The sequence below is a fragment of the Rhinolophus hipposideros genome (assembly GCF_964194185.1).
Source record: "Rhinolophus hipposideros genome assembly, chromosome: 7".
Lineage (NCBI taxonomy): Eukaryota > Metazoa > Chordata > Mammalia > Chiroptera > Rhinolophidae > Rhinolophus > Rhinolophus hipposideros.
The window spans coordinates 97841447-97865802 of record NC_138053.1 but is presented as its reverse complement, the minus strand read 5'-3'; the positions used below and the strand labels follow the sequence as shown (position 1 = coordinate 97865802).

General features: G+C 40.6%; 1 protein-coding gene across 2 annotated transcripts in view; it reads left to right on the top strand.

Annotated features, from left to right (window-relative positions):
- ADAMTS16 (ADAM metallopeptidase with thrombospondin type 1 motif 16) overlaps positions 1 to 24356 on the top strand; it is a 131924-nt gene that overhangs the window by 52950 nt on the left and 54618 nt on the right. Inside the window, exons 9-11 of one of the 2 annotated variants that reach the window (XM_081053279.1) lie at positions 5277 to 5414; positions 14330 to 14483; positions 22036 to 22131. In XM_081053279.1, coding sequence (XP_080909405.1) covers positions 5277 to 5414; positions 14330 to 14483; positions 22036 to 22131 — 388 coding nt within the window. The remainder of the gene's footprint in view (positions 1 to 5276; positions 5415 to 14329; positions 14484 to 22035; positions 22132 to 24356) is intronic. The other variant, XM_081053280.1, reaches the window with a different exon arrangement.

Here is a 24356-nt window from a genome sequence, read left to right as displayed (position 1 = left end):
AAAACATCAAAAACTCTCATTATTTTAACGACATGGGCCTCTTGCTGTTCTCTGAACCATACCTGAATTTAATTAAACTATCAAGGTAAGAAATATTTAAGTCACAGAGGGCTGACCAAATCATCAGTAGATCAGCAGTTGAGATATGGGCACCTGCAGTGCTTGTTGCAGGTGGTGAATTGAACTAAAGTTAAACTCGATACATCCAACCAAGTCCCTCAGTCTTCAATGTCAACAACTATGGGTGTTTGCTTTTCTTTCCTCTTAAAAGTCAATTCTTAGTATTTCCTTTTATCACTTGGGCTGGTACTAGATGGAAAGAAGTTCTTCCAAACAAGAGACAAGTGTTTTGTTTGCAAGTGGGAATATAGATGGGAAAAAGGACGGAGCTCTGGATCTGGATGAATAGGAGTCCTGCTCCTAATAGGATTGATCTCCGCAGTGATGAGCCCCTGTGTGTTTGACATGTAGGGGACATGGTGCATGACATGCAGCAACTGGGAGCTCCGACATTGCCAGTGGAACAGCTGCTGATCGTATTGAAATAGTAAATGTATGTAGGGAATGTACAAATGAACCCTGCATGCTCCATGCCCAAATGAGTGGCAATAACAGTGAGAATCACGATGGCAGTTAATCACTGGAATTCCTGCTCTTTGTGGAGAGCGTTTTGAAAATGAGCAGAGCAATGTCACATGTAGCTCAAACCACAGAAACCACTCGGACAATCTCTGTCTTCATTCACGAGCTGAGCCAGTCGACCGGCCAGGCTGAGCAGTAGGCACATGTGCCTGAATGGAATGGGAGGAGGGAGTGAGGCAGGGAGCAAGCGAGCAAGTGAAGAGTGAGCATTCCAAACTACGGCACATGAGATCGCCTGTAGCTCAGCAGGCTCAGTAACCAAACTCTCAATTTGGGTTGAATTGAAGACAAGCACATTTATTCTATTCAGCTTGTTTATTTAATAGCTATTGTTTAGACGTCTTGGGGTTTATACTGAGGAACCTTACCTAAAAATAGAAATTGCTAAGAACCAGCATTCAGGATGTGTATTGGAACCAGAAGTGAGAATGTGTGTGTTCTCCGTCTGTCTGTGGGACCAAGTCAGGACTGTGGGGCAGGGAGAATTTCCTGTTTTGTTAAATCACTTGACACGGGACGTGTGGTTTGCTCTATGCAAGTGCTGAAAAATTGGCACAGAGCTACACGTTTTGGAGAATATGTCATCCACTTGAAAATTCCCACTTGCAAAGGGAATTCATGCCATTTGATGGGCAGGGACCTGGCACACGGATTCCAGATACAATGTGGTTCTCCCAGAGCCTGACAGTGACCCAGGTACTTTGCCTGGTCTTCTCTTACCTGGGTTTCTATCTGCAAAGCCAGTAGAGCCTGTGATATCTTTAGTAGGTGTGTGCAGGCACAATTTAAATCCTACTATTTGAGCTGAACTTTCCTATTACATCCAATAGACTGAAATACTTCCATTTGCATTAGCGTTTTAGAATGTTAAGATAGTATTAAAACATATTTACTGTGCTTAGAAGTTTGCATGATCCATCATTCTGTCACCTGTCTTTTCAGTATTTATGGACGCTTTCTGTGGGCCTAATTTGCATTCTGCCATCAGAGCACTGTGTATGATTGTATAAAAGGACGAGTAATCCGTACCCTGCAAAAGTCTAACAGAAAGTTAAAATAGACAGGGCATGTAAGGGATCAGCAGAGAGGGCTGGAGGCATTGCAAGAGACACAGTCAGGCGTGATTGGGGAAGTGTCCAAAGCAGCAAAATAGCCTTGCTAACACTATTCTGCTCCGTCCTGCGTGGCTGGTGATGTTAGATGTGTGCAGGCATTTGATGGTGATGTGTGCACCCCACGATTAGGGGCTCGGCTCCGTCATCGACCTGGGCCCCCCCGCTGGGTCCAGTGCCTGGGAGGCACTGGGGGATCTGAAGGCTTTGTAGACTAGCAGGGCAAGTCCACACCTTAGAGCATCCCTTTGGTGATTGTCAGACTGTGCCCTGGGGAATGCCAGCAAGTAAAGGGTCATTTCTTGCCAATTTTATTTATTGTCAGTCCTCTTAAGGTTTTTTGTTTGTTTGTTTCTGTTCCAAAAAATATTTGAAATCTGTTGACTTTTGGACACACACACACACAGAGACACACACACACACGGGTAGGTGTTGAGTGATTTGACCAAAACCACATTTGAATCAATGAAAAGGATCGAAGCTTTGTATTTTGGTTGGTGACATGCAGAGTGCCAGGTATTCTGTACAGTTGATCAGGAAGGTCTTATTATCCTATTTTACAAGTGAGGGAAGTGAGGCTCAGCTACTGAAGTACTTTGCCCAAAGTCACACCATTTATGAATGACAGAGGCAAGACCCTCACTGAGGTCCCCACCTCCACAGTCCATGCTCTCCCCGGTATCTGACCTTCCAAGCCCCCGAGTCGCACCTCACTGCCGCCTCCACGTCAGCCTCCTGCCTCTCATGGAGGATGGGTTGCGCTCCTTGGAGAGTCTGCGTCAGAGCTCTGGACGTCGGTGTCCTACCATTGTCTGGCTCAGGGTATCATTTATCATCCACATGACCTAGGCCCATGGTTTCTGTGGAGGGCTTCTCATTTCCTTAACCTCTACCATCTGAACAACCTGAAATCATTAATACAACCTCTAATATACTTGGCTGTTCATTTAGGTGTATCGTTAGCAATGAAGAAATACTTGTTGATGCAATTGAATCACTCAGCAGAGTCCTGCAGAAGATACTAAAAGCACCTAATAGTGAATATAATTCTCTAGTCCAGTTTATTCTGAAATCACGTTTATATCTGGGTATTTGAGTTGGTGTTATAGCTGGAAGGTTGTTCTTTATTCATTCAACAAACATGAATGGAGAACTTGGTATGAGCCGGGGAGTGCCCTGGCTCTGGGGCTGTGAGCATGGATAAGAAGAATCTCTGTTCTTTAGATACATGTTAGATAGTAGGAATGCAAGAAAAAATATATCTATGTATTGCATTAACTTAGGGGTGATGGCCACTTTGAATAAAGTACTGTGGTTCATGGTAGCCAAAAAAAAAAAAAAAAAATCATGTAATACATATAACTTGAATAATAATTATATTTCTGGGTTGCCAAATACCAATCTTATCTTCTAAATGAGTCCTACTCATTCTTCCATGAATATGTTCACGTTCACGGTAGATGCGGTCACTGTGTGGCACTTCTGTGCTGAGGTGCTGGCATCCGGCAGAGCACGATGCATGGGTGTGGTCCTATTCAGAAACACAGCTCTCCAAACAGTGGTGCTGACATTGGGTGGGGAGCAGAATCACAGAGCTCTGTTAGAATGTTAGAAATGCGCTGTGTACCCAAATGCCAGATCCCAGCCCCCAGCCTACTAAATCAGAAACCTGCCAGCGTGGGCTTGGGGCAGCTGCCCGGCCAGTGCGTTTCCCATGTATTCTGATGCACAGCCAAATGTGGGATGAATGCTAGAAAGAATCATAGAAAACACCTTAGATGGAGATGCTGAAGACCAAGATGTCCGCACACCTGGGCTGTCGTGACTCTGAAGACCTCAGAAATGCGGGCAGAAGTGGTAGCAAATCTATCCAGGGCACTTGATGGGACATAAAGTGTCTTCTTCATACTCAGGTCCAAGGCCAGCCAGGGGAGGGGACTTTGGTATTTCTTTTGGTCACTTTCTCCCTAAGGCAGCCACCCATGTGTGATTACAGCCTGAAACTTTTCAAACCTATGACACATTTTCTCTGCCATATGGTTACCCTGGCCTTGATTGATTGCTTTTAATAGAACTTCAGAGATTGGGTGGAGACTGAAATGACTACATATACATCACCCTTGGTACTGAGCAGGAGTTTTGCAGAAATTGGACCATTTTGCATGCTAGAATTTCTCGGATACACCCTTCGATCATGCTCGGGTTTCACTATTGCACAGGTCCTGGGCTCTGATGTCAGGGTGTCAGGTTCCAGTCCTGACACTCAGACCCTGGACCAGGCTCCCAGAAGTCCTCGGTCTTGCTGTCACTCTATTACACTTACCTTACAGACTTGGAGTGAGGCTCAAATTAGAGAACATAGGTAGCATGGTTAATATCCTGGCTGTAAAATAGTGAGTGCTTAAAAACATTACTTGTTATTTTTACTGATATTATTAAACAACTTTTAGCAAAATAGTAAAGTCAGAAAATGTGACTTCAGCCTTGGCAACAAGTAGATTCTCTGGTCTCTTTGGGAGTTCCTGTGCCCTGTGCTAATGTTTTCTGTCCCTGCAGCCCTCCCTCCACTCATCCCGGGATGCTGGGTTGCAGAATGTCTCCAGATTCAAGCAGGCACCTTGTCCATCTTCTCTGTCTCTGTCTCTTTCTCTCTCTGTCTCTCTGTCTCTCTCTCTCTCTCTCTCTGTCTCTCTCTCTCTCTGTCTCTCTGTCTCTCTCTCTCTGTCTCTGTCTCTCTCTCTCTCTCTCTCTCTCTCTCTCTTTCTCTGTCTCTGTCTCTCTGTCTCTCTCTGTCTCTCTCTCTCTGTCTCTCTCTCTCTCTCTCTCTCTCTCTCTCTCTCCTCTCTTTCTCCCTCTCTCTCTTTCTCCCTCTCTTACTCTCTCTCCTTTCTCCTTTCCTCTGGGTCCCACTCATTCAGAGTCCCTCTCTCAGGGGGTCTATAGAATGATTGGGTGGGTATCAGACACTGACCAACAATAGCTTCACTCTCCAAAATAGTATTTGCCCTAATAAGAAGACTTCAGGGTCCCATGGTTTCTTCCCAAGTAAGTTGTGCTCTTGTGGGACAGTTGAAGACGGCAGTACCAGGCTCTCCTACAGGCCAAAGCCTTAGAATGTTGAGAAGAAACACTTGGTGGGGGAGGTAGCTCAGTCAGTGGGATTCTCAGGGGTGCAGGGTGACAGTGGGGGCTGCTGACTGACACTGTGGCATTTAAACACCTGTAACAAACCCTGTTACAGGTGTCCACAGCCACTGTAGCTTGAGATGTCCCCATTTACTAAGCTAGAGCCAGAGCCCCAAAGGGGTTTCCTTTTCACTCAAGAATAACAGGTGTACCTTCAAACAAAGCCCATGCATGTGTGCAGCTGGTCTCCACAGCTTGGCTGTTAGGGCTTTTCATTTCTGCCCGACCAGGACACAGAAGTAGGGGAGTCTTCACCGTGTTGTCATGTGTTTGTTAAAGTGTAGTAGACAATTTAAACTGTTATTTGTTTGAAAGAACCATTTCTCTCTCTTGTAGTTTTGGCATGGTCCACGATGGAGAAGGAAACATGTGCAAAAAGTCTGAGGGCAACATAATGTCCCCTACATTGGCAGGACGCAACGGGGTCTTCTCCTGGTCACCCTGCAGCCGCCAGTACCTACACAGATTTTTAAGGTATGACGTTTCGTAGATGGCCGTGTATCTCTTAGTGCTTTTGATGTTCACTGCCTCATCAGCCTGATCCTGTCCAGGCAGCCCCATACTTGGGTGTGACTTCCCAAGATGGTTCCCATTTGAAGGTGTCCTGAGACATTCATTTGACCAAGGAATTTGCCAAACACTTCCTTAGAGCATGGAGGCCCATAGGCTTAATCCAATATCACTCGACCTTTAAACTCCAGGGAAGTCCATATGATACTTACCAAGCCAAAATATTATGTCCACATTTAGTTTGTTTTGTTGTGTTTTAATTCTCACATCTATATGAACATTTTAGTCCATGAACAGAGCGAGCTAGCATGTATACGTCTGTGTACACAGTAGTAAACCACACCAAACTTTCTTTGTTGTTGTTTTTTCTGTTTTGTTTTTAACAAAATTAATTTCTTAATAGGAGGAAAAGCTTGACTATATAAACCTTAACCTGGCTCTAAATCCTGTAATTTTAAGAGTTCTTTTTAGGAAATTTTGTTATAGTACTAATTCATTTAGGGTATAGAACTTGGGGAGGTAGGTTTTATCCCCTCTGAACAATATGTAGTAGATTTTTAAACTTTAGAGAAAGAAGGGATTTTAAGAAGCACCCTTCGATGTGCTAGTAAGTTAGATTCCTCCGCCCCTCCGCCCCGAAATCTCAGTGGCTTTGTGTTAGAGGTTTGGCTTAAACTTTAAACCATAACTTTATTTCTGACTGGCACCACACTCCAGCACAGCTTGGTGAGGTCTCTGCTCCACGCAGTGATTCAGAGACCCAAGGTCCTTCCACCTTGTGGCTCTTTCCTCTCCTAGGACTTGGTTCTCCATTGCAGCCAGCAGGTAACTGGGGAAAGACAGAGCACTGGAGGGTGCGGGACAGAGGTTATTTCCTAAAAGTGAGGGTTCAGCTGGTGGGTATCCAAAGGGAAGGGGTGGTGCTAAGAAATGTCTACCTGTGTGCTCTGGGGGAATGGGACAAGAGGGTTGGTACAGAGAGGAACATATGTGCTGTATCATCAACCCAACTCACACCACAGGTGCAGTAACCAAAGCCTGCAGGGACCAGCCATTTAGTGGCAGAATTGACAATAGAACCCAGGCTTTCTGGACCCCAGATCTCACTTCTCTCTCCACCGACCCCAAGAACCATGCATGCAAAGAACTGAGGAATATCGGTTTTGTTGAAATCATAATATTTATTTTTGTGTTTATCTGTAAGTATTTAAGCAAATTATTTGGTTCAAATACTAAAAAGATAAGGGAGAATATTTGTTTAGAAAGTAGCTCTTAACTTTGAAGGTGACTTATCTCTGAGCATTAACACAGAGACTGGAACACATGGGCATAAGAATTTAGGTGCTGGACCCACCTCAACACCTCTTTTCTCCCCCCTGAACACATTCTTCTGGAACCGAATGGCAGCACTTAGAACAGACTGGGGTTTGATATTTCTGTTCCTCATGAGGACACACCAATTTCCACCTTTGCCTTTTCAGGGACATTAGTGTTTCTTTGGCCCCAGAAAGGAAAGCTGCTCGTATTCAGGTTGAAGGACATGTTTATCCCATTGACAGAAATGCATTTTCTGCAGAAGGATTCCATTGGCTCATACCAACTCACTGATTCACAGTAATCTATGAATTCGTGTCAAGGAAATCAAGAGCTTCTCCGTTTTCAAAATGCACCTGGGCTCTTAGGAAACAAAGGGACAGGGATTGCAGCACCTAGTTCTCAGCTAACACAGTCACATTTCTGAGTTCCGTCAAAGAAAGGACAAGAACGGTCACTCATTTCAATCGTATATTCTTGTGGAAAAAACCAACAAATTAACCCACTTTACCTTAAGAAATTGGAATGGATCTTTTCAAGAAAAAAAATTAGTAGAATTCCAAGTTAGATGAAGAGAAAAGCAAACAAAAAAATACGAAGACCAAGGAAAAACACACAAACGTGTAGAACGTAAAGGACAATCTTTATCTGTGATACTGAAGCTTGAAATTGGTCCAAGATCTTTCTAGAAACCAAAGCAATCTTGTTATAGATGTAATGGGTTTGTATTAATTATAGGTTCAATCTGTATTAATAGAAAATAAGGCAGATTTCTTCAAGGAAAGCAAAGCTTTTACCAGCACAGAATTAAAAAATAAATAAAACTATATATAAACATAACTGTATATGCATATATATACATATATATGTTATATATATATATGCATGCACATGCATTTATAAAAGTTTCCATATACTTTATCTACGTTGTACTTACATAATACTCTATATATTATACCTTTGATATATTAACTATATTTTGCATATTTAGAACAAAATTATGTTTAAATGTCATATAGTGAGTGTTTATAAATATTAATACAAACATAAAAAAGAAAACCATTGATAGAAACTTATCTGTGTGTAAGCTTCCGTATCTCACCTGAGGACACACATGTGATCGCCTACTTTTGCCATCCCCTGGACCTGGCCCTAGAGTGATTCCATCCTGGGTCATCCACACAGGCACTAGTAACGTGTTTCCTTTTCTTATACTTTTCCTCGTTTTGCCACAACATGGTTCCAGCAATGGAGCAGGGACAGATCAAGGAGAAGCAGGTGCAGCAGTCACAGCTCACACTGGCACGGCCAGAGTTGGGGGCAGAAATAACAGGTTGGCAGCACCAAGAAGTGCCACGGTAGCAGCCAGATAGCTGCCTTCTGAGTCTCTGCAACTTATATGTCTGAAAGTCAAAACTAAGAACTAGTTACTGCAAGCTGAGAATCGAGGACTAAGTATACCAACCCTGTTGTTTTCTGTGGACACCATTCAGGGTTCAGCCTCTGGCTCTTTCACTACCTCCTTACTTTGGGTTTTAGATTTTTTTGTGTTTGCCTTCTCTCTCTTTCCCTCTTTCTCTCTTATTTTTCTAGTAGAGTCCCTTTTCTTTCTTTTTCTCTGTTGCAGAAATTAATTTGTCTTATTTCTAGAACACCACTCAAGCCAGGTCACGCACTACATCTGCTGGTTTTACTCTCGTTTATTATCCATTATCTGATGGACTGCTCCCCAACACCCACCTGTAGCCGTGAGCCTGTGGCTAGTTGGCCTCAATCGCTGCCTCTTCCTTCAGTTCTCCAGAAGACCTTGTGACATGTCTTCTGAGCCAGCATCCTGGCCACCAGCCTGCAGGGACTCCAGCCTTCAGCTTGCAGTCCCTCCCTCACAGTCCTACTCTGAGATGTCAGGCAGCATATTTTACCCGCTAAAAGAATGATGACTGCTTTCCATATTTTGTGCCCTCCAGGAAGAGTGAGAATTTTGTGGATGATATCTGTGTACTGGTAATATAAACCTATTTACTAGGAATGCACATTTGGTCATTTGTCTTTTATTTGTGTTAATCATAAAAGACAGTGTTAACGTTCTTCTACAACTGGCATGACACATCAGGGTCCTTTAAACATGTGTTGTTCCCTCCACAGTGTTCTCGTGGAGTCAAGTTGGGGATTGTTAGCATTGTTTCTAAGTGTTTCTTGGAGCTGTTCAGTATGTGTGTGAAGAATTCTGCTTCCTGGTAGTAAAGAAGAACATTCATTTTATGCTCACAAGCTCTTATTTGTAGTAACAATAAAAATTGGTTAAATGGGGTTAAATATATGGTGATGGAAGGATAACTGACTCTGGGTGGTGAACACACAATGTGAGATATAGATAACGTATTACAGAATTATACACTTGAAACCTATGTAACTTTACTGACCATTGTCACCCCAATAAATTTTAATTAAAAAATTGGAGTTTTCTTTATCTCAAATCCTTTCTATGATTTTCTAGATTTTTATTTCCAAACAAAATTGAATTTTTTTTTCATTTCCATTGTAATGATGAGACAGAGAAATATTTTCAACTTTTTGAAATGTGCTCTGACAACTTGGAAAATGGGAGGCAAAGTTCGGGTGTGCGATGAGAATCAGCATCATGGAAGTGTCCAGAAAAAGGTTTTTAAGTGCCAATAAATATAGGAAAACTCACGGAAAGAAAATATTTACATGCTCAGAGACTGATTGTTTCAATGACATTAAATATGGACTACAATCTTCATATCAGAATGTGATCTTCAGAATTTTTAAGGTTCTGGAATTCAAAGCCATTTTTGTCCTGTGATTCTGAAATGGTCAGATGTACTCTGAAGTGTGTTCAATTGTTTTTGTGCTCATCAGTGAAACCCTTCTGTCATACTTCAGTAATAAATCTTAATTTTCAGGGACTTTACAAATTTCTCTGGACCACATGATTGTAAGTAAATATGGAAGATTTTACATGCTGACAAGTTTGTTTTCTTGGAAAATTAAATTTTCCCAGAAGGATTCTCATTGTCAAATTCACTATCGGGGTTTATTTTACTTGAGATGACCAGTTGTGAATCGGACATGTCTATAAACCATTAACACTGATTTTTCATCAGCTTAATGCATCTGAGGCTGTCGCCTTTGGCATGTCTGCTGACTTCCTGATTTCTAAGTAAGCAAAATGCTGTTATATTCTCCACCAATCAGGTGGCTCTTTGGATGTGATCCCAATAGTGAGTAAGGATAAATGGCTAGCTTGTAACGATGAATCTGCTTTCCTTTATTAGCAGTCTAGCATTTGGTAAATGGAAAAAAATATATAATAAGGAACTCAATTGGCCTGAAGTTGTCAGCACAGCTTTTCTCCATACTTGGTAGAGTCAAGAAGGACAGATACGTGTTTGGAGTAAATTCATCAACATCGTCAATAAAGACGTGTGTCATTTCCTCAGACCAGACACAGACCTCATCCCATTACTCATGTCTGCACCCAGGAGGCTAGGACTTAGGGGAAGTTTAGCTCATTACACTTAAGGGCGACATGGACCCATCTTCGATTTATTTTTTAAAAAGTTGAGGCATGTCCTACTGATCAGTGAACACGCCTCCGCTCAGAGTCTACATCGATACATGAGAGAGGTGACCGTCACAGAACTGGAGGTCTGAGGGTGGCGTGGGTCCCCTGCCATGCCCTGCACCACCTCTGTTGATGAGAACATTGGATTTGACCTGAGAGCCCGTTCAGCTTGCTTCGGGGCATAATGGAACTACTACATCTCAGTCTCATCTTGCTCTGCTATATAATGCTCATCTTACAATAAACAAACTACCAAGTCACAGACGATTATAGTTTCTGCAGAGCCCGTGTGATGTTAAGATGAGAAGGGGCACTACCGTGTGATGGAAAGAGCAGCACAGGGAGTCGGAGCTGACGTGCCGTACCACTCTTTATCACTTATGTCTGGGAAGGTCTTGACTTTGGCAAGCAATATTACCTTTTTGGGGGACCCTAAGTGTTTCACTTGGAAAAGGAGGAAACACATTTAAGAGACCTCTCAAGTTCTTCAATATTTGATGGCTCACGCATTCGAGCGGTAAAAGCGTTTTGAAATATTGTGGTGGTAACTTTGGCCTTGCTTTATTTTCTTTAACAGAAGATTTTTTTAAATTCTGAGTCTAATTTATCCATATTTTCCCTTTATATGAGCACTTTCTGTGCACTGCTGGGTGAAAACTGCTGACCCCCAAATCGGGCATATATTTTCCTCTGATCTCCTACAAGCTCTGTTGTTTTGCTTTTCACTTGTAGGCCACCTGGTTTGGGTGCAGGGCATGCAACAGAGTGAAAACTCATTTTGTCCTTGTGGATGGTGTGGTTGATTGTTTGGAAAATATCTGCAATGCTTTTCCTTCTTGCACCCACTCGCCTGTATAGGGTACCCTACGGTACCCTACATCTGCCTCATTGACTCTGGACTTAGCTGTGTGACCTGATTTGGTCAACGGGACAAGATCAAACATGCTCAAGCAGGAGCCAGAAGGACCATAGGTGACATGAGCACGTGGAGTTTCAGCTCTTCATACATGATGCCCATTGGAGCCCATGTTCACATCCCAGCATTGACACATGCATTCCTGTTCTTCCCCATGCTCCCCATCTTCCAGGCTCCCAGTCTGAGTGTGTTAATTGACCATGCAGAGACCCCGCCCTCACCGCCATATGCTTTTCTCTGTGGCTTTGTTGACCACTTACATTGCTTCCCCTTACATTGCTCTTCACTCCTTGCATTTCCTATTTTCCATCTAAGACTATATCCTTTATGTATGAAGGAGTTCTGCTGGGGTGTTGTTTGTTTGTTTGTTTGTTTCTTTCTTTGTTTTAGTGTGGGCTTCCCAGTGGCATATTCTATTTTTGTCTTTATTTTACCCTTCTTTGTAAAGGGTATTTTGGTTTTGAATAGAATTCTAGTTTAGCCGTCATCTTTCTCCAGTAATTTGAAGCTATCATTTCCTTGTTACTTGGCTTCTGTCATTTCTGTTGACAAGATAGCTGTCAGTCATGTTGTTGCTCTTTTAAAAAAGTAACATGTCTTTTTTTTTTTTTTTCAGGTCACTTGATATTTTTTCTGTGATTTTGGTTTTCTATAGAATTCTTATGATTTTCCTATGTGTGCTTTTCTTTATGTTTCCTGCTTTGAATTTTAGAACTGCTTAAATCTATGGTTTGCCGTGTTCCATCAATTTTTGAACATTCTTGGCTGTTTTGTTGACAAACATTAATTCTACCTCATTCTTTCTATGGGCTCTTTTCTTGGATTCCAATTATGTAAATGTTAGAACTTTCCACAATACATCGTATGCACATTTTTTGTATGTATTAGCCCTTTGGTGAAAGTCTTTATCTTAGCTTCTATTTTCTCAAATCTACTAATCATAATAATTTTAAATTTCATTTCCTATTACACATTCTCTTGGATTTAAATCATTTGGTCTCATCTGCTAGTACACTTAGTAATGTTGAACAAACGAGAGAATTTTAAAGACAAAATAAAGCTCTGGGTGATGTTATCTTTTATTTCTAGAAGATAAGACGGTTGCAGTTTATCTTAACCCACTTTGGGATTGAGCTGATGCCAACCTGGCATCCAGTCTCTCTAAACTAGTCTATTAAGTTAGTTGTTACTTCTAGAAATAGGCCTGTTTTGACACCAGTGGTAATCCTGTGACGTTTACCAGGACCCCTCCTTTCCGGCAGACCCTCCGTTCTGATTTTCATCTCCCCCACATCCCCATTGCCAGAAACTTTGCTCAGCTTCTCAGTCCCTGGTCGCACTTTCCACTGTGCCACTTGTCTCTTGGCAGCTACTTGTGACTCATGAAATTCCTTTTCTGAGAAGGAACATAGCAGTGGATGGTTTAGCTCTGTGCTTCCCTTTACTCTGGAAATGTTCATCCCTCATGTCCTTTTTTTTCTTTAACAGCTTTCTAATGCCTGTCAAAGGATCAGTCTAATACATGCCAGTCTAGACTAGTTAGAAGTGGAAGTCCCCTTTGATTTCAATTTTAAGGCTGAATAATAAATAACAGGTTACGTTTATACAAAGTGTAAAAATTCCTGAAGCTGTGAACCTCTTTGTAATTTATCCATTTCTTGTGTGGGCCAATCAGTGTTACTGACTTTGCCTAGTTTCTGTCTGTGGACTGGGAATAATATTGGCAAGCCTAACGTAACCATTGAGAGATAGCGGGGAACATCTAACTAGTATGTAGAAATCATTTGTGATCTATTCAAGGGAGGTGCTATGGAATTTCAAATTTGCCAAATCACTCCTGTCTTGGAGTGCTAACTATGCTTTTATTTATTTCTCTTTACTGATGAATATGCAGTGGTATCATGAAGGGTGGCAGTAATAGTAAATCATTAATGAGTACTCCCAATGAGCCAGCCACCACTCTTAGCAATTTCCTGTCATTTAGCTTCATCTCTACTTTTTTGCTTGCTCTGAAAAAGCTTCTGACCCCCGTGCACATAGGATTAATATCTCATCCACAGTGACTGGTGCCACCCCTCACAGTTTGGGTACACATATGTTAATTGAGGCCATGCATCAGCGGGCTCCAGGGCAGGGGAATATGGAACTGGAGGGGCCCTAGAGATCGGGACCCAAAAGATTCCAATCAAGGTGGGTGACAACCATATGAAGAAAAGTTTGGAAATGCAGGGGCAGATGTGTTGTTGTCAGTGCATTGTGATTACAGAGGTTTGTTTTTGTTGTTTTCTTTTGGCTTATTGAAATTTGTCAGTAGGATTTAATTGCTATTTGCAAACATGGGCCCCTCCAAATGCAGCAAGGATACTTAAGTACATCCCTGGTGGGAAAGCGATACTGTATCTGTGGAGGAAGGAATTGTTAGTTGGTCTTTAGTCATCTGCTAGTAAACTTAAGCAGAGTTAATTTCCTTCTTGAAGTGGAAGTCTAGTAAGAAATGAGCCTGAGTACAGAGCATTGGTGGTGAAAATTGTTGCAATGTCCCATGCAGAATCTGGAAGTTATAATCTATTGAGGAGGTATCCCCTAGCCTAGGAGAGGAAGGAAGAAGGAAGGGAGGGAGGGAAGGAGGGAAAGAGGGAAAGTAAATTTTAATCTTTGAAATAGGGTGATTATGAAATAGGGTGATTGTGTATTAAAAGATGTAATACCCATTTCCATCTTTTGATTGTTCCTGGCAGAAAGTGTACGTAAAAGTTGTCTGTGATAGGAGCTTCTCACATTGAATATCGGGTCGTATTATTCCATTTCACTTTTCCCCAGGATGAGTTTGAGAAATCTACAGAAAAACAAGTTACCTTCCTGGAAAAAGTGAAATGAACACTTTCAGAAAATGTTTGTGGCCCCTATATTTAAATATAACTAAGATAATTGTTATATTTGACCTTAGTGAAAACCCACGCCCCCTTCTCCATGCTGGATATGTTGTAAATCTGCATGAGAAAAAAAAAGGGCATAACTGCCTAGACGTCTTTGATCATTCTTTCGGCATCACTGTTTCAGCACGGCCCAAGCGACATGCCTTGCTGATCAGCCAAAGCCTGTGCAGGAATACAAGTACCCTGAGAAACTGCCGGGACAGTTATACGATGCGAACACACAATGCAAGTGGCAGTTCGGAGAGAAAGCCAAGCTCTGCATGCTGGATTTTAAAAAGGCAAGTGATTATTGGCCAGTGTTCAGTGCGATCTGCTTCATAAAGTTGTTTTATTCAGTGTAACTGACATTGATGGATTCTGCATGTATTGGGTACCTACCAAATGTCACATCCTATATGGCAGGGCTGGTCCTATATAACAGGAAACACATGTTTTACTGGCAAAGAAAAAATGATGGTTGATACTGTTGTGGGTATCAGTTTTCATTTGAGAACAACGTGGCCTGTTAGGTCAGCTCTTGCTTTGTGATTTATCATGTGGAATCTCAGCAATAACTTCGGGTTGGTGTAAGTTGCAAATTAATACTCTGCATTTTTTTCGAATGGTATTAAGGACACAATGCCCCCCCCCTTACTTTCCTCCAATGTAAGCATGATTTACTATAAAGCAACAGCCTACCTAGAGCGTCTGATGATTACATTCCCCAAATGAAGAATTTATAAGAGAAGTTTCTTATAGGAGGTGCTATCTACTGTGTCAGCCCTCGGGACATCCCCCGCGTGGTTTCCTGGTATAAATTCCTCATGTAACTCAGAGACTTGTGCTCTAGCTGCACAGGGGAACTGCAAAGGAAAACTACCCATAAATTAAATGAAAGTATCTCTTCTTGAAGTGTCTAGTTTATCACGGAGTTAAGAGGAAGGGAGACCAAAAAAAAAAAAAAAGAAATGCAGTCCTCCAGAAACCGGCAAACATTTCCGAATGCCCTGGGAGTATTCCCAATTTAAATCTAACAGCGATAATCTTTCTTCTAAACTCAAGTCTAGCTCCTGCAAAGATCACGTACAGCCCTGTGCCAGAACTGGGTTCTCATCCGCTCAGCTGGGCAGTGTCAGCTGAGACCAAGGATATACATCAGTCAGCATCAGCATGGATTCCCAACGGGCCCTTTCCCACGGGCAAAATATGCAACTCCCCCCTAAAAACTTTTTGAGTGTTACTCTTCTGTGCGTTAAGGAAAAGGAGCGTAAAACCATTTTTTTTTTCCCAATGTGGGATTTTCTGCCTCGTGCTTCTGGTTTTCACATCATTTTGCTCTGTGACTGTGGACTGTCATCCATCATACCCTAGTGCCATCTGGAAAATACAGAAATTAGAAGCTAATGAGCATGTCTTTTTTTTATTCTGGAGGAAATATTCACATGCAGAGAAATGCACTCATTTAAGGTGTAAACCTAGCATTTTAACAAGTGTATTCACCCAAGGTACCGGCCTCCCAATCAAGATAGGGCTTCTTCCCGTAAAGCCAGAGTCCGCTTTTGTCCCCATCTGATCTGATTTTCACCACCGTAGCATGGTTTGCTTATTCTGAAATGTCATACTCATAATTGCCAATATTTCACCATTAAAGATGTTGTTAGCTGTGGATACTACATAGTTACCCATTATTAAATTGAAGAAGTTCCTTTCGGTCCTAGATACTAAGCAATTTTGCCACAAAAGTGTGTTGACTTTTGTCATATGTTTTATTATGCATCTGTTGATATAGTTATAGTGTTTTTCTCCTTTATTTTGTTAATGTGGTGAATTACACTGATAGGTTTTAATTTTGCTTTCGTTGGTTTTTGAATGGTAAACCAACCTGCATTCCTAGGATCATTGGTCATAATCTATTCCTCATTCTTATATATTGCTAATTTGATTTGTGAATGTTTTGTTCAGGATTTCTACATCTGTGTTCTTGAGTGATATTATTTAGAAATACTGCTTTATTAGAATTGCCTTTCAAGAATTTTTATCAGAGTTATATTGTCCTCATCAAATGTGTCGAAAAGGTTCCCTACTCCTTTGTTTTCTCGAAGAGCTTGTAGAAGATTGGTTTTATTTCTTCCTGAAATGTTTATTATAATTTACTAATGACTTCTCTCTGTGGGAAGGTTTGTAATAACTAATTCAACTACACTAAAGTGTATGGTTTATTTAGAAGAAACTCTTGTTAGGCTGACCAAATTCACTGGAAATTAAAAAAATAAAAATAAAAAGTGATACAAGAAGAGAGCTTTCCCAATACATTTCTCTGTTTTACGTATGTTATCGATGTTTCACCAAAAAAATTGTCTGTGATATTTTTATTTATCCATTTAATGATCATAAGAGCTATAGTGATATTTCCCCTTTCATTCCTAACAAAGATAAGGTGTTTATCTTCTTTCCTTTCATCAGTCCAGGTAGGATTTTATCAGATAAATTAGTCCTTTCCAAAACATCAAATTTGGCTTTGTCCTTTTTTTTTTTTTAATTTGTTGAATTCTTTCCTATTTTATTAAGTTCTGTTTTGTGTTTATTATACCCCAAGGCTTACTGTGTATTTATTTTTCTTGTTTTAATTTTAAGGGATAAACTGGATGACTGATTTTAAAACTTTCTTCTTTTCCTAATAGAAGCATCTAACTGTATTTAATACTATTAATTTCCATCTAGGTAACATATTAGCTGTATCCTGAAAATGTTTATATGTTAGGTTTTTAATATTATTAGGTTTTAAATATTTTATTAGTTAAGTGGTGACCTCTTCTTTAACCAATGTATTATTTAATTACCAAATAATTGATGATTTTCTAGATAGCTTTTTAATTTGATTTCTAATTTAGTTCAATTTTCTTCAGTGAATATACTCGAGTATATTTTTTTGAAATTTATTGAAATGTATTTCATAGTCAAGCATTTGGTCTATCCTGGTCAACATTCAATGGGCACTTGGAATGAATATGAATTCTGCAGTGCTCGGGTATAGTGTTCTAGAAATATCTATTTTGTTGACTTGTTTGACATGTTTTTTATATTTTCTATATTCTCCATGATATTTGCTACTTGTTATACCAATTTTATGGATTTTGGAGCTGCATTTTTAGGTTTATGCACATTTAGGATTGTTATGTCTTTCTGACTCTTTCATTATTAAAAATTGTCCTCCTTTATTGTTGGTAATGTTACTGTCTTGAATTCTACTTTATCTGAATTAAAATAGCCACATTAGCTTATTTAAGAATACTCTGCATGATATCTTTTCCTACCTTTTTTAAAAATCTCTGTATTCTCCATTCTGTGACATTGCTGTCATCTGCCTGGGACAAAGTACTCCCAGTAGAGATTCGGGGCAAAGATGGCATTCACCTTGTGATTTTCCCTTCTCTCCATGATCATGTCCTGTTGTCGGAGGTCTAAGACAGCCCATATATTTTGTCCAATTTTATAGTTTTTGTATGCAAAAAAATAACCTTGTTTCCAGTTATTTCATTGTGAGCAGTAAAGGAGAAACTGAACAGTAAAGGAAAAACATTTTAAAATTAAAAAATATACATTTTAAAATCAGAACATGTCAGCTGATTCCCTATGATGTAAAATTGTTCTTCAACATAAATAAACTTGATGTATTTTGTTTTTATAAGTTAAATTCTACTTTTGTGGCCAGAATCACTAATATATTGAATTTCAATCCTAGATATCGTGTAGCAATTAGAGATTTTTTAATTTTTTTCCATGTGGACCGAAGTATCTCAGGGTATTTTCAATTATAAAATGTAGTTCGTTTGTTTTTTTAATGAACTCCTACTGAAATTTTATAAAAATGCGTCTATTTTCATTAGGTTGAAGTGTAAAGACCAGTCAGTTTTCTGATGGGAGAATATAAAAGCATAAATTAGAAGCAAATTGCCCAGTTCCTAGGCCAGCACCTGTCACATAAGAACCACTTTATAAAAATTTGCTGAGCAGGTAATGGATGGATGGTACTTTAGAAAAGGGTGAACGATTTTTAAGTCCCATATGCTATTTCATTTGAGAAGTTAATATGTAGTGCAAGTAAACCTATCTGTTCGATAAATGGACGTACATCTGGTGTATATGTATGTATGTCTGCATGCTTGTGCATAAATTCACACACACATATATGTCCATGGCTTTATATCCTATTATGATATCATTTGTAATTACATTTTCAATTTGTATTTTCGGCGAGTCTAATGCAAATCATTTGAGAAAGTGAATCTGGTGGCAATCTGTTCACAATATTGAAATGCAATAAACTTGCAGCCCAGTGCTCTGAAAATGTTGATTATATTTGGGGTCTTAGGTTGTGAAGTTAAACTTAACCAAGTCAGTATTACTGAAATGGGTCTTTGTAAACAAAGCTCTTAAATTATGGGACAGAATAGCAAGTGAGAGCCTTCGTTGAAGATAGTATTCCTTAGCTGAAAAGATAAAAGCAAGAGTGAGCTCTTTCCATGGGCTTCAACATTTTTCTTCCTTAGTGTTAGTTATTATAATCATTGTGTCTTTATCAAGTACCTATTCTGCTTCTTCAACATTGCTTGGTGGCCTGACCCTGAAGTCTGAAATGCTAGCTGCCAGAATTACTTTGAAATTCGATCACCTTAGTGTCCTGGGTTTGTTGTTAAATCAGGAGCTCTCCCCACCCCCACCCAACATGTCTTACATTCCAACTCTCTAGCTCTAGAACCCTGATTTCAAAGGGTCTTTGTTGCAAAAGGACCCTGAAGTTTCATTAAGAATATAATGACCTATAACAGTAATGCTTACTTTAATACAACCACTGTACATTATGTCCAGACGTTAGTGGGTAAGTCAAAGTATGATAAAGGGGAGAGCAAGTAATTAGTTTTTGGTTTTTCAGTCATGGTTTAATTTTCATTTTATTATCTAATTCTCTGAGGTATTCAATTTTTTTTCCAGGATAGACTGTCACATTTTACCTAATGGCAATTACATCCATAGGGTACCCAGGTCTCGAATGTTTTTTGATATGTCGATTTATTTCTGCCTGGAGGACTGGAACTGGGGATTGAGCAGGTTTCAGGATGAGGCTGAAGTACACAGATAGCACAGGCGGGGCACAGACTTATTGGTGAGCTCATGCCTTGGTGAGTGGTGAGCTGCCTATCGCCTGAATCCTATATTTGAGAGCTTTGCACTTACAAAAGGAAAAAATGGTTGCCTTTAATAGTATCTTCAATTTGTATTTCTTTATTCTACAACATGTCCCAAAAAATGTGCGATGTGAGAATATTCTGAAATTGTGTGGAATGGTAAGAGTCTAGATCTAATATTTTCACATCATAAGGTAGCCCTCTTAAGCCATCTAAGATAGTTTTATGACCACAATTCACTGGTCATTATTAATTTCATTTCACACTAAAAATGCCCCTGCTTATTCTGTCCAGTTTCCACAGGCACAAATCAGCTGATATTCAGCTCACTCACAAAGCATCTCTTGAAAGCTAGCCAGGTCCCAGGCAATGAGGACAAATATATACAAATAATTTAACATTTTTAACACCATCTATTATTTCCTTTGTATGTCTTCATAAACTTTGAAACAGCACCATGAATTAGTGCCACCAACTCCCTTAGGCCACGGCCGTAGACTGGCCTCTGATTGTGCAGGAATCTCCTCATGCCCCTGAGGTGAGAAAGAAACGTGCACTGGTTTGGTGCCTATTAGGTGCCAGGCCCTGAGTTGGACCCTTTACCTGCACCCACTTCATCTAGCCCCCAGGACCTCAAGGACACAGAAGGACACTGGGTCCCGCCTGCCCAGATCTGTCCTGACCAATCCATATCGGATGTGCCTACCTTCTCAGAAGCCCAGCCTCTACTGGACCACCACATCCATTTCCCAGCTGACCTAACCACAGGAGCAGCTGCCACTTTCACATTCACCCATTCATCCATCCATCCATCCATCCATCCATCCATCCATCCATCCATCCATCCATGCATTTGTTTATGTGTTTACACTCAATCTCCTGAATCTGTAGGTCTCTATGCCCCATCCATCCATTCGGCTTCCATGAGCCACCACTCAAGTGCAGGAATGCCTACTCCACACCACTGTCCAGACTCTGGTTCTCATCCACCATATCACCACCCAGACATTGAGCTCCTGAGGGAGTCTACAGGCTCTGGTTTCAGGGGAACTTTATTTATATCCTGGTATGCTTTCACATTGTCACCCCTGCAGGCAAATTGAGCTTTCCATATGTCTCTTTGAAGAGTCACAGACATTCAGGCCCTGCTTTTATGGTCCCTTGAGGTCTTCTTAAAGCTCTGATTTCTAAATGTCGTCCTGGCCAAGAACAGAGCCTCCAACACTATACAACAATTATTTTCTCAGGGGCCTGTCAGAAGGAAAGCAGTCCGAGGTTCTCAGCCATGTTCTTCCCAAGAATTGCTGTAGGTGCACCATTGTTTGTTTCATGCTGACACCGACTTGAGCCAGGCAAAGAACTAACCACAACATGACACATTTACCTTAGTAACACTTAATGATCCTGGAGGACTCACAAGAAAATGAAAAGTAGTGGTAGAGTGATTGCAACCATCGGAGGTTATTACGAATGCTTCAAAATAAAAGCAAGTGGTATCCAAATTTTGGATACCCAGTGGGATACAAAATTAAAACGTTGAAAGTTTACTTGTTAACAAACCAAGTTCCCAAAGGCTAAGTTATTCATGAGAGAAAGAAAAGAAAAAGAAAATAAGGCTGTGTCTTTAACTAATACCTTAACTTCTAAATGCATAATATAATGAAAATTAGGGAGGAGATTTGAGAACTAGTTTTATGAAGGTAAAGTTAATATGGGTGATTAAAAATAAAGCCCTTCGTGAGGTGATTCACATGATGCAGAAAGCTTTCCTGTGAGCACATCTTTTAACATCATTGAGACAGGGAACGAAAGCACAAATGCAGTGAGACGCCATCTTGGAAGCAGAACTACAAGAAAGTTTCCCTGTGTCGCATTTTCTTTATAATACAAGTCACCCAGTAGATGCAGCCATTACATTTCTTGGGGAACAATGCAACACTTGTTCAAATATCCCAAACCGTTGTGTAGATAGGAAATATCTTTTATCATGTGCAGTTGAAGCTACCCTCAGCATTCCAAAAGGTTTTGTCATGTCATAAGTCTTACTAGTTGCTGTTTATTAAGATGTTCCTTTGGTCTCAAAAGGACATCAAAGTGAAAATAAGCCCTCACACTAGGAGAGACTTTATTGTGTATAAATCTCAGATCCTGTCTTATTTTACTGCCAAATTATACGCATGGGACTTCCTTCCTTTGCACATACCTTTTAATCCCTTTGTTTTGAAAGCCATCGCTTTCCTCCCGACAAACTCCTTGAGCTCAAGGTTGACTCACATCACATCTCCTCTGAATCCTCCCCTGAGTCCTCCAGGCTAAGCCTTTTGTCCTGCAGACAAGCTCACTGTGCATTTTGTTCTTCCCTCTGTAGGGACACCTCTTCCCACACGCACCATATGGTGATTCCCAGCAAGTTTACTCCCATAAGACCAAGTTCAAGGGGAGGCCTGAGTCCTATTCACTATGGAACATCTTGCCTAGCATGGTACTTGGTGTATTCCAAGCCTTCATCAGAGGTTTGGGGATAGTGGGTGGATGGCTGGGCCAGCTTTTGAAAATAGATGTCAGCTTTTAATTTATATAAGTTTTTTCCTCTTAATTTTTTTAGTTATGATTTATCATAGATGTATGGACCATGTGTAATGCTAATAATCTCTTTTCCCTATAGGATATCTGCAAAGCCCTGTGGTGCCACCGGATTGGAAGGAAATGTGAGACAAAATTTATGCCAGCCGCAGAAGGCACTGCTTGTGGGCATGACATGGTGAGATGCTAATCTTAGGCACATGAATCATATCCAGATGTCAGTCTTTCAACCCAGGCGTCTCTCCTCCTCTGGCATTGGTACTTTTAGCCTGGTCTTTCTCATATATCTGTGCAGACCTACACTCATGTGAAAAGACTGTGGTTATATTGATACTATGAAGAGGACTCCTTTCTCTCACTTTTCTGATTATATCGATGAGCTGTCTAGAATTAATAGACAGTGATGTCAGGCAAAGCTGATGGCTGAACCTGTTTAATGAACGGGGAAGATTAAACCCTTGGCCACCATTTAACCACGTAACGACCCAGCGCTAAGCAGTATTAAAGCCCCAGAGCATTGACCTGAAGACACCGGAGTAGGCAGACCATTGTGATCCATGAAAAAGAGAAAGAGAGCTATGGTAGAAACGAAGAAACACATCAGACAGCAAGTTCATTACTAACTGGGAGAGAATAATTTTGTCATTAAAACTTAAAAGTAAATCATCTTAAACCTCAAGAGTAAGATTTTAAACCTTTTGATTTAACCTGTAATTACATTGTTTTCTTTTCAGATTATAAAATATTACTGATAAAGATAGAAATCTGTTGGACCCACAATATTACTAACCATTTTTGCTCTATATATCTGACCTTTTTAGTGATACTAATGCATATGAAAGAGAAATATGTCTAAATATTACTGCTCTACTATGTTTAAATTCCAAAGTAAATATGTCACTCCTAAATGTACGTAAATGTAAGCATAGACAGAAAGGATTAAAAATGTTAATGAGCATTGCTAATGCAGGCTTTTCAGTTAAGTTATTGCATCTCTGACTGAGGAAACAAAGGGAAATAAGGTAAACTTACCCGAGACTAGCACCTAGCAGCCATTCACTCTACGTGTTAATATGATTTATTTTCAATCTCTCACAGGGGGTGAGATTGATATTTAAATACTCCTAGTGATATAGGCAGCAGCAGTAATTAAATTAATCCATAACCAAAAAAAGGTAATAAAAATGCTTTCAGTTTCTTGAAAAGGATCTGCTGAGGTACCACAATGTGAAAACACTAATTGTCGCAGGACACCAGGGAGCTTATCTGAATCTGAAGCTGAAGATAACTGTGACTTTTCTGATCATAATTTATTAAAATGTATTCTTCATGTGATAGTTTGCAAAATGATGCCTATTTCTTGAAAGATTGGCAGCCATCCATTGTTGCCCTTAACTATTCACAGACATGTGTGGCTCTCAGGTGTCCTGCTGTCTTCGTGTTCATCAGCTTTTTTTTCCCAAGGGCTGCCTCCTCTCTTCTCTGCAATTCTCTCCTTTAGCTTACTGAGGCCATGTCAGGAGGCCATGTCACTGGGCTGAGAGGGGCAGGACTGTGAGACTTTGTTCTGTCACCTGGGCTGAGGGCAGGTGGTAATGAAAGAGACTTTTTTCTTGCTTATGGGAAAGAATCAAAGAATTGAATGGTTGAAGCTTCAGTCCTCAGAATTACTTATGTCTTTAAATTCAATATTTCTTCCTTAAATAATATTAAATTGAACCATTTGAAGTTGCCATTTTTGTGTGGAAAGACTGGTCAAACATCAACGATGTAATGTGTTTCAGTCCAATACATCCATTAATATTTAAAGTATTCTTATTTTTCTTTTATAAAAGCAGCACTTTTTTTCTCTCGGAACACATCAGGTGGCTCTACCTTGGCCCACCTCTCACCCTCAGCCCACAGGCGAGGCCCTGCTGATCCGTGTGGGCCGGGGTGAGGGACAAGCCACTCGCTCCCCACCTCCCAGCAGATGGCCTGGTCTTTATCTAAGAACCTCACAGTCTACAGCAAACCACAGGTGGAAAAGCCAACTCCACTGAACACAGTGTGAGATCTTGTGCAGCCATTACATGGGGTGGAAGTGAAGAAGCCACGCGATGTTACCATAAATTCACGTGGAGGAGCACTTCCCCTGAGAAAGAGGAGCTGATAGCACCTCCAGCCCTGTTGGGACAGAGGAGCCCTGTGTCGGTTGTTTCATTTCCTTGGAAAGCCATGTGACCTCTGACATGCATCGGTTACAGCCCCCAGGCTCTGAGCCCAGGTGCCTTGGAGCGAAAGCACCGCACACTAGGCAGAAATGACAAGGTGTTGAGTCACATGGAACCCCCAGCTGGACTTTTGCACCTGAGACTCAGTCTGTGCCGAAAATGCAATGTGAAAAGCACATTGTTTTCAGGA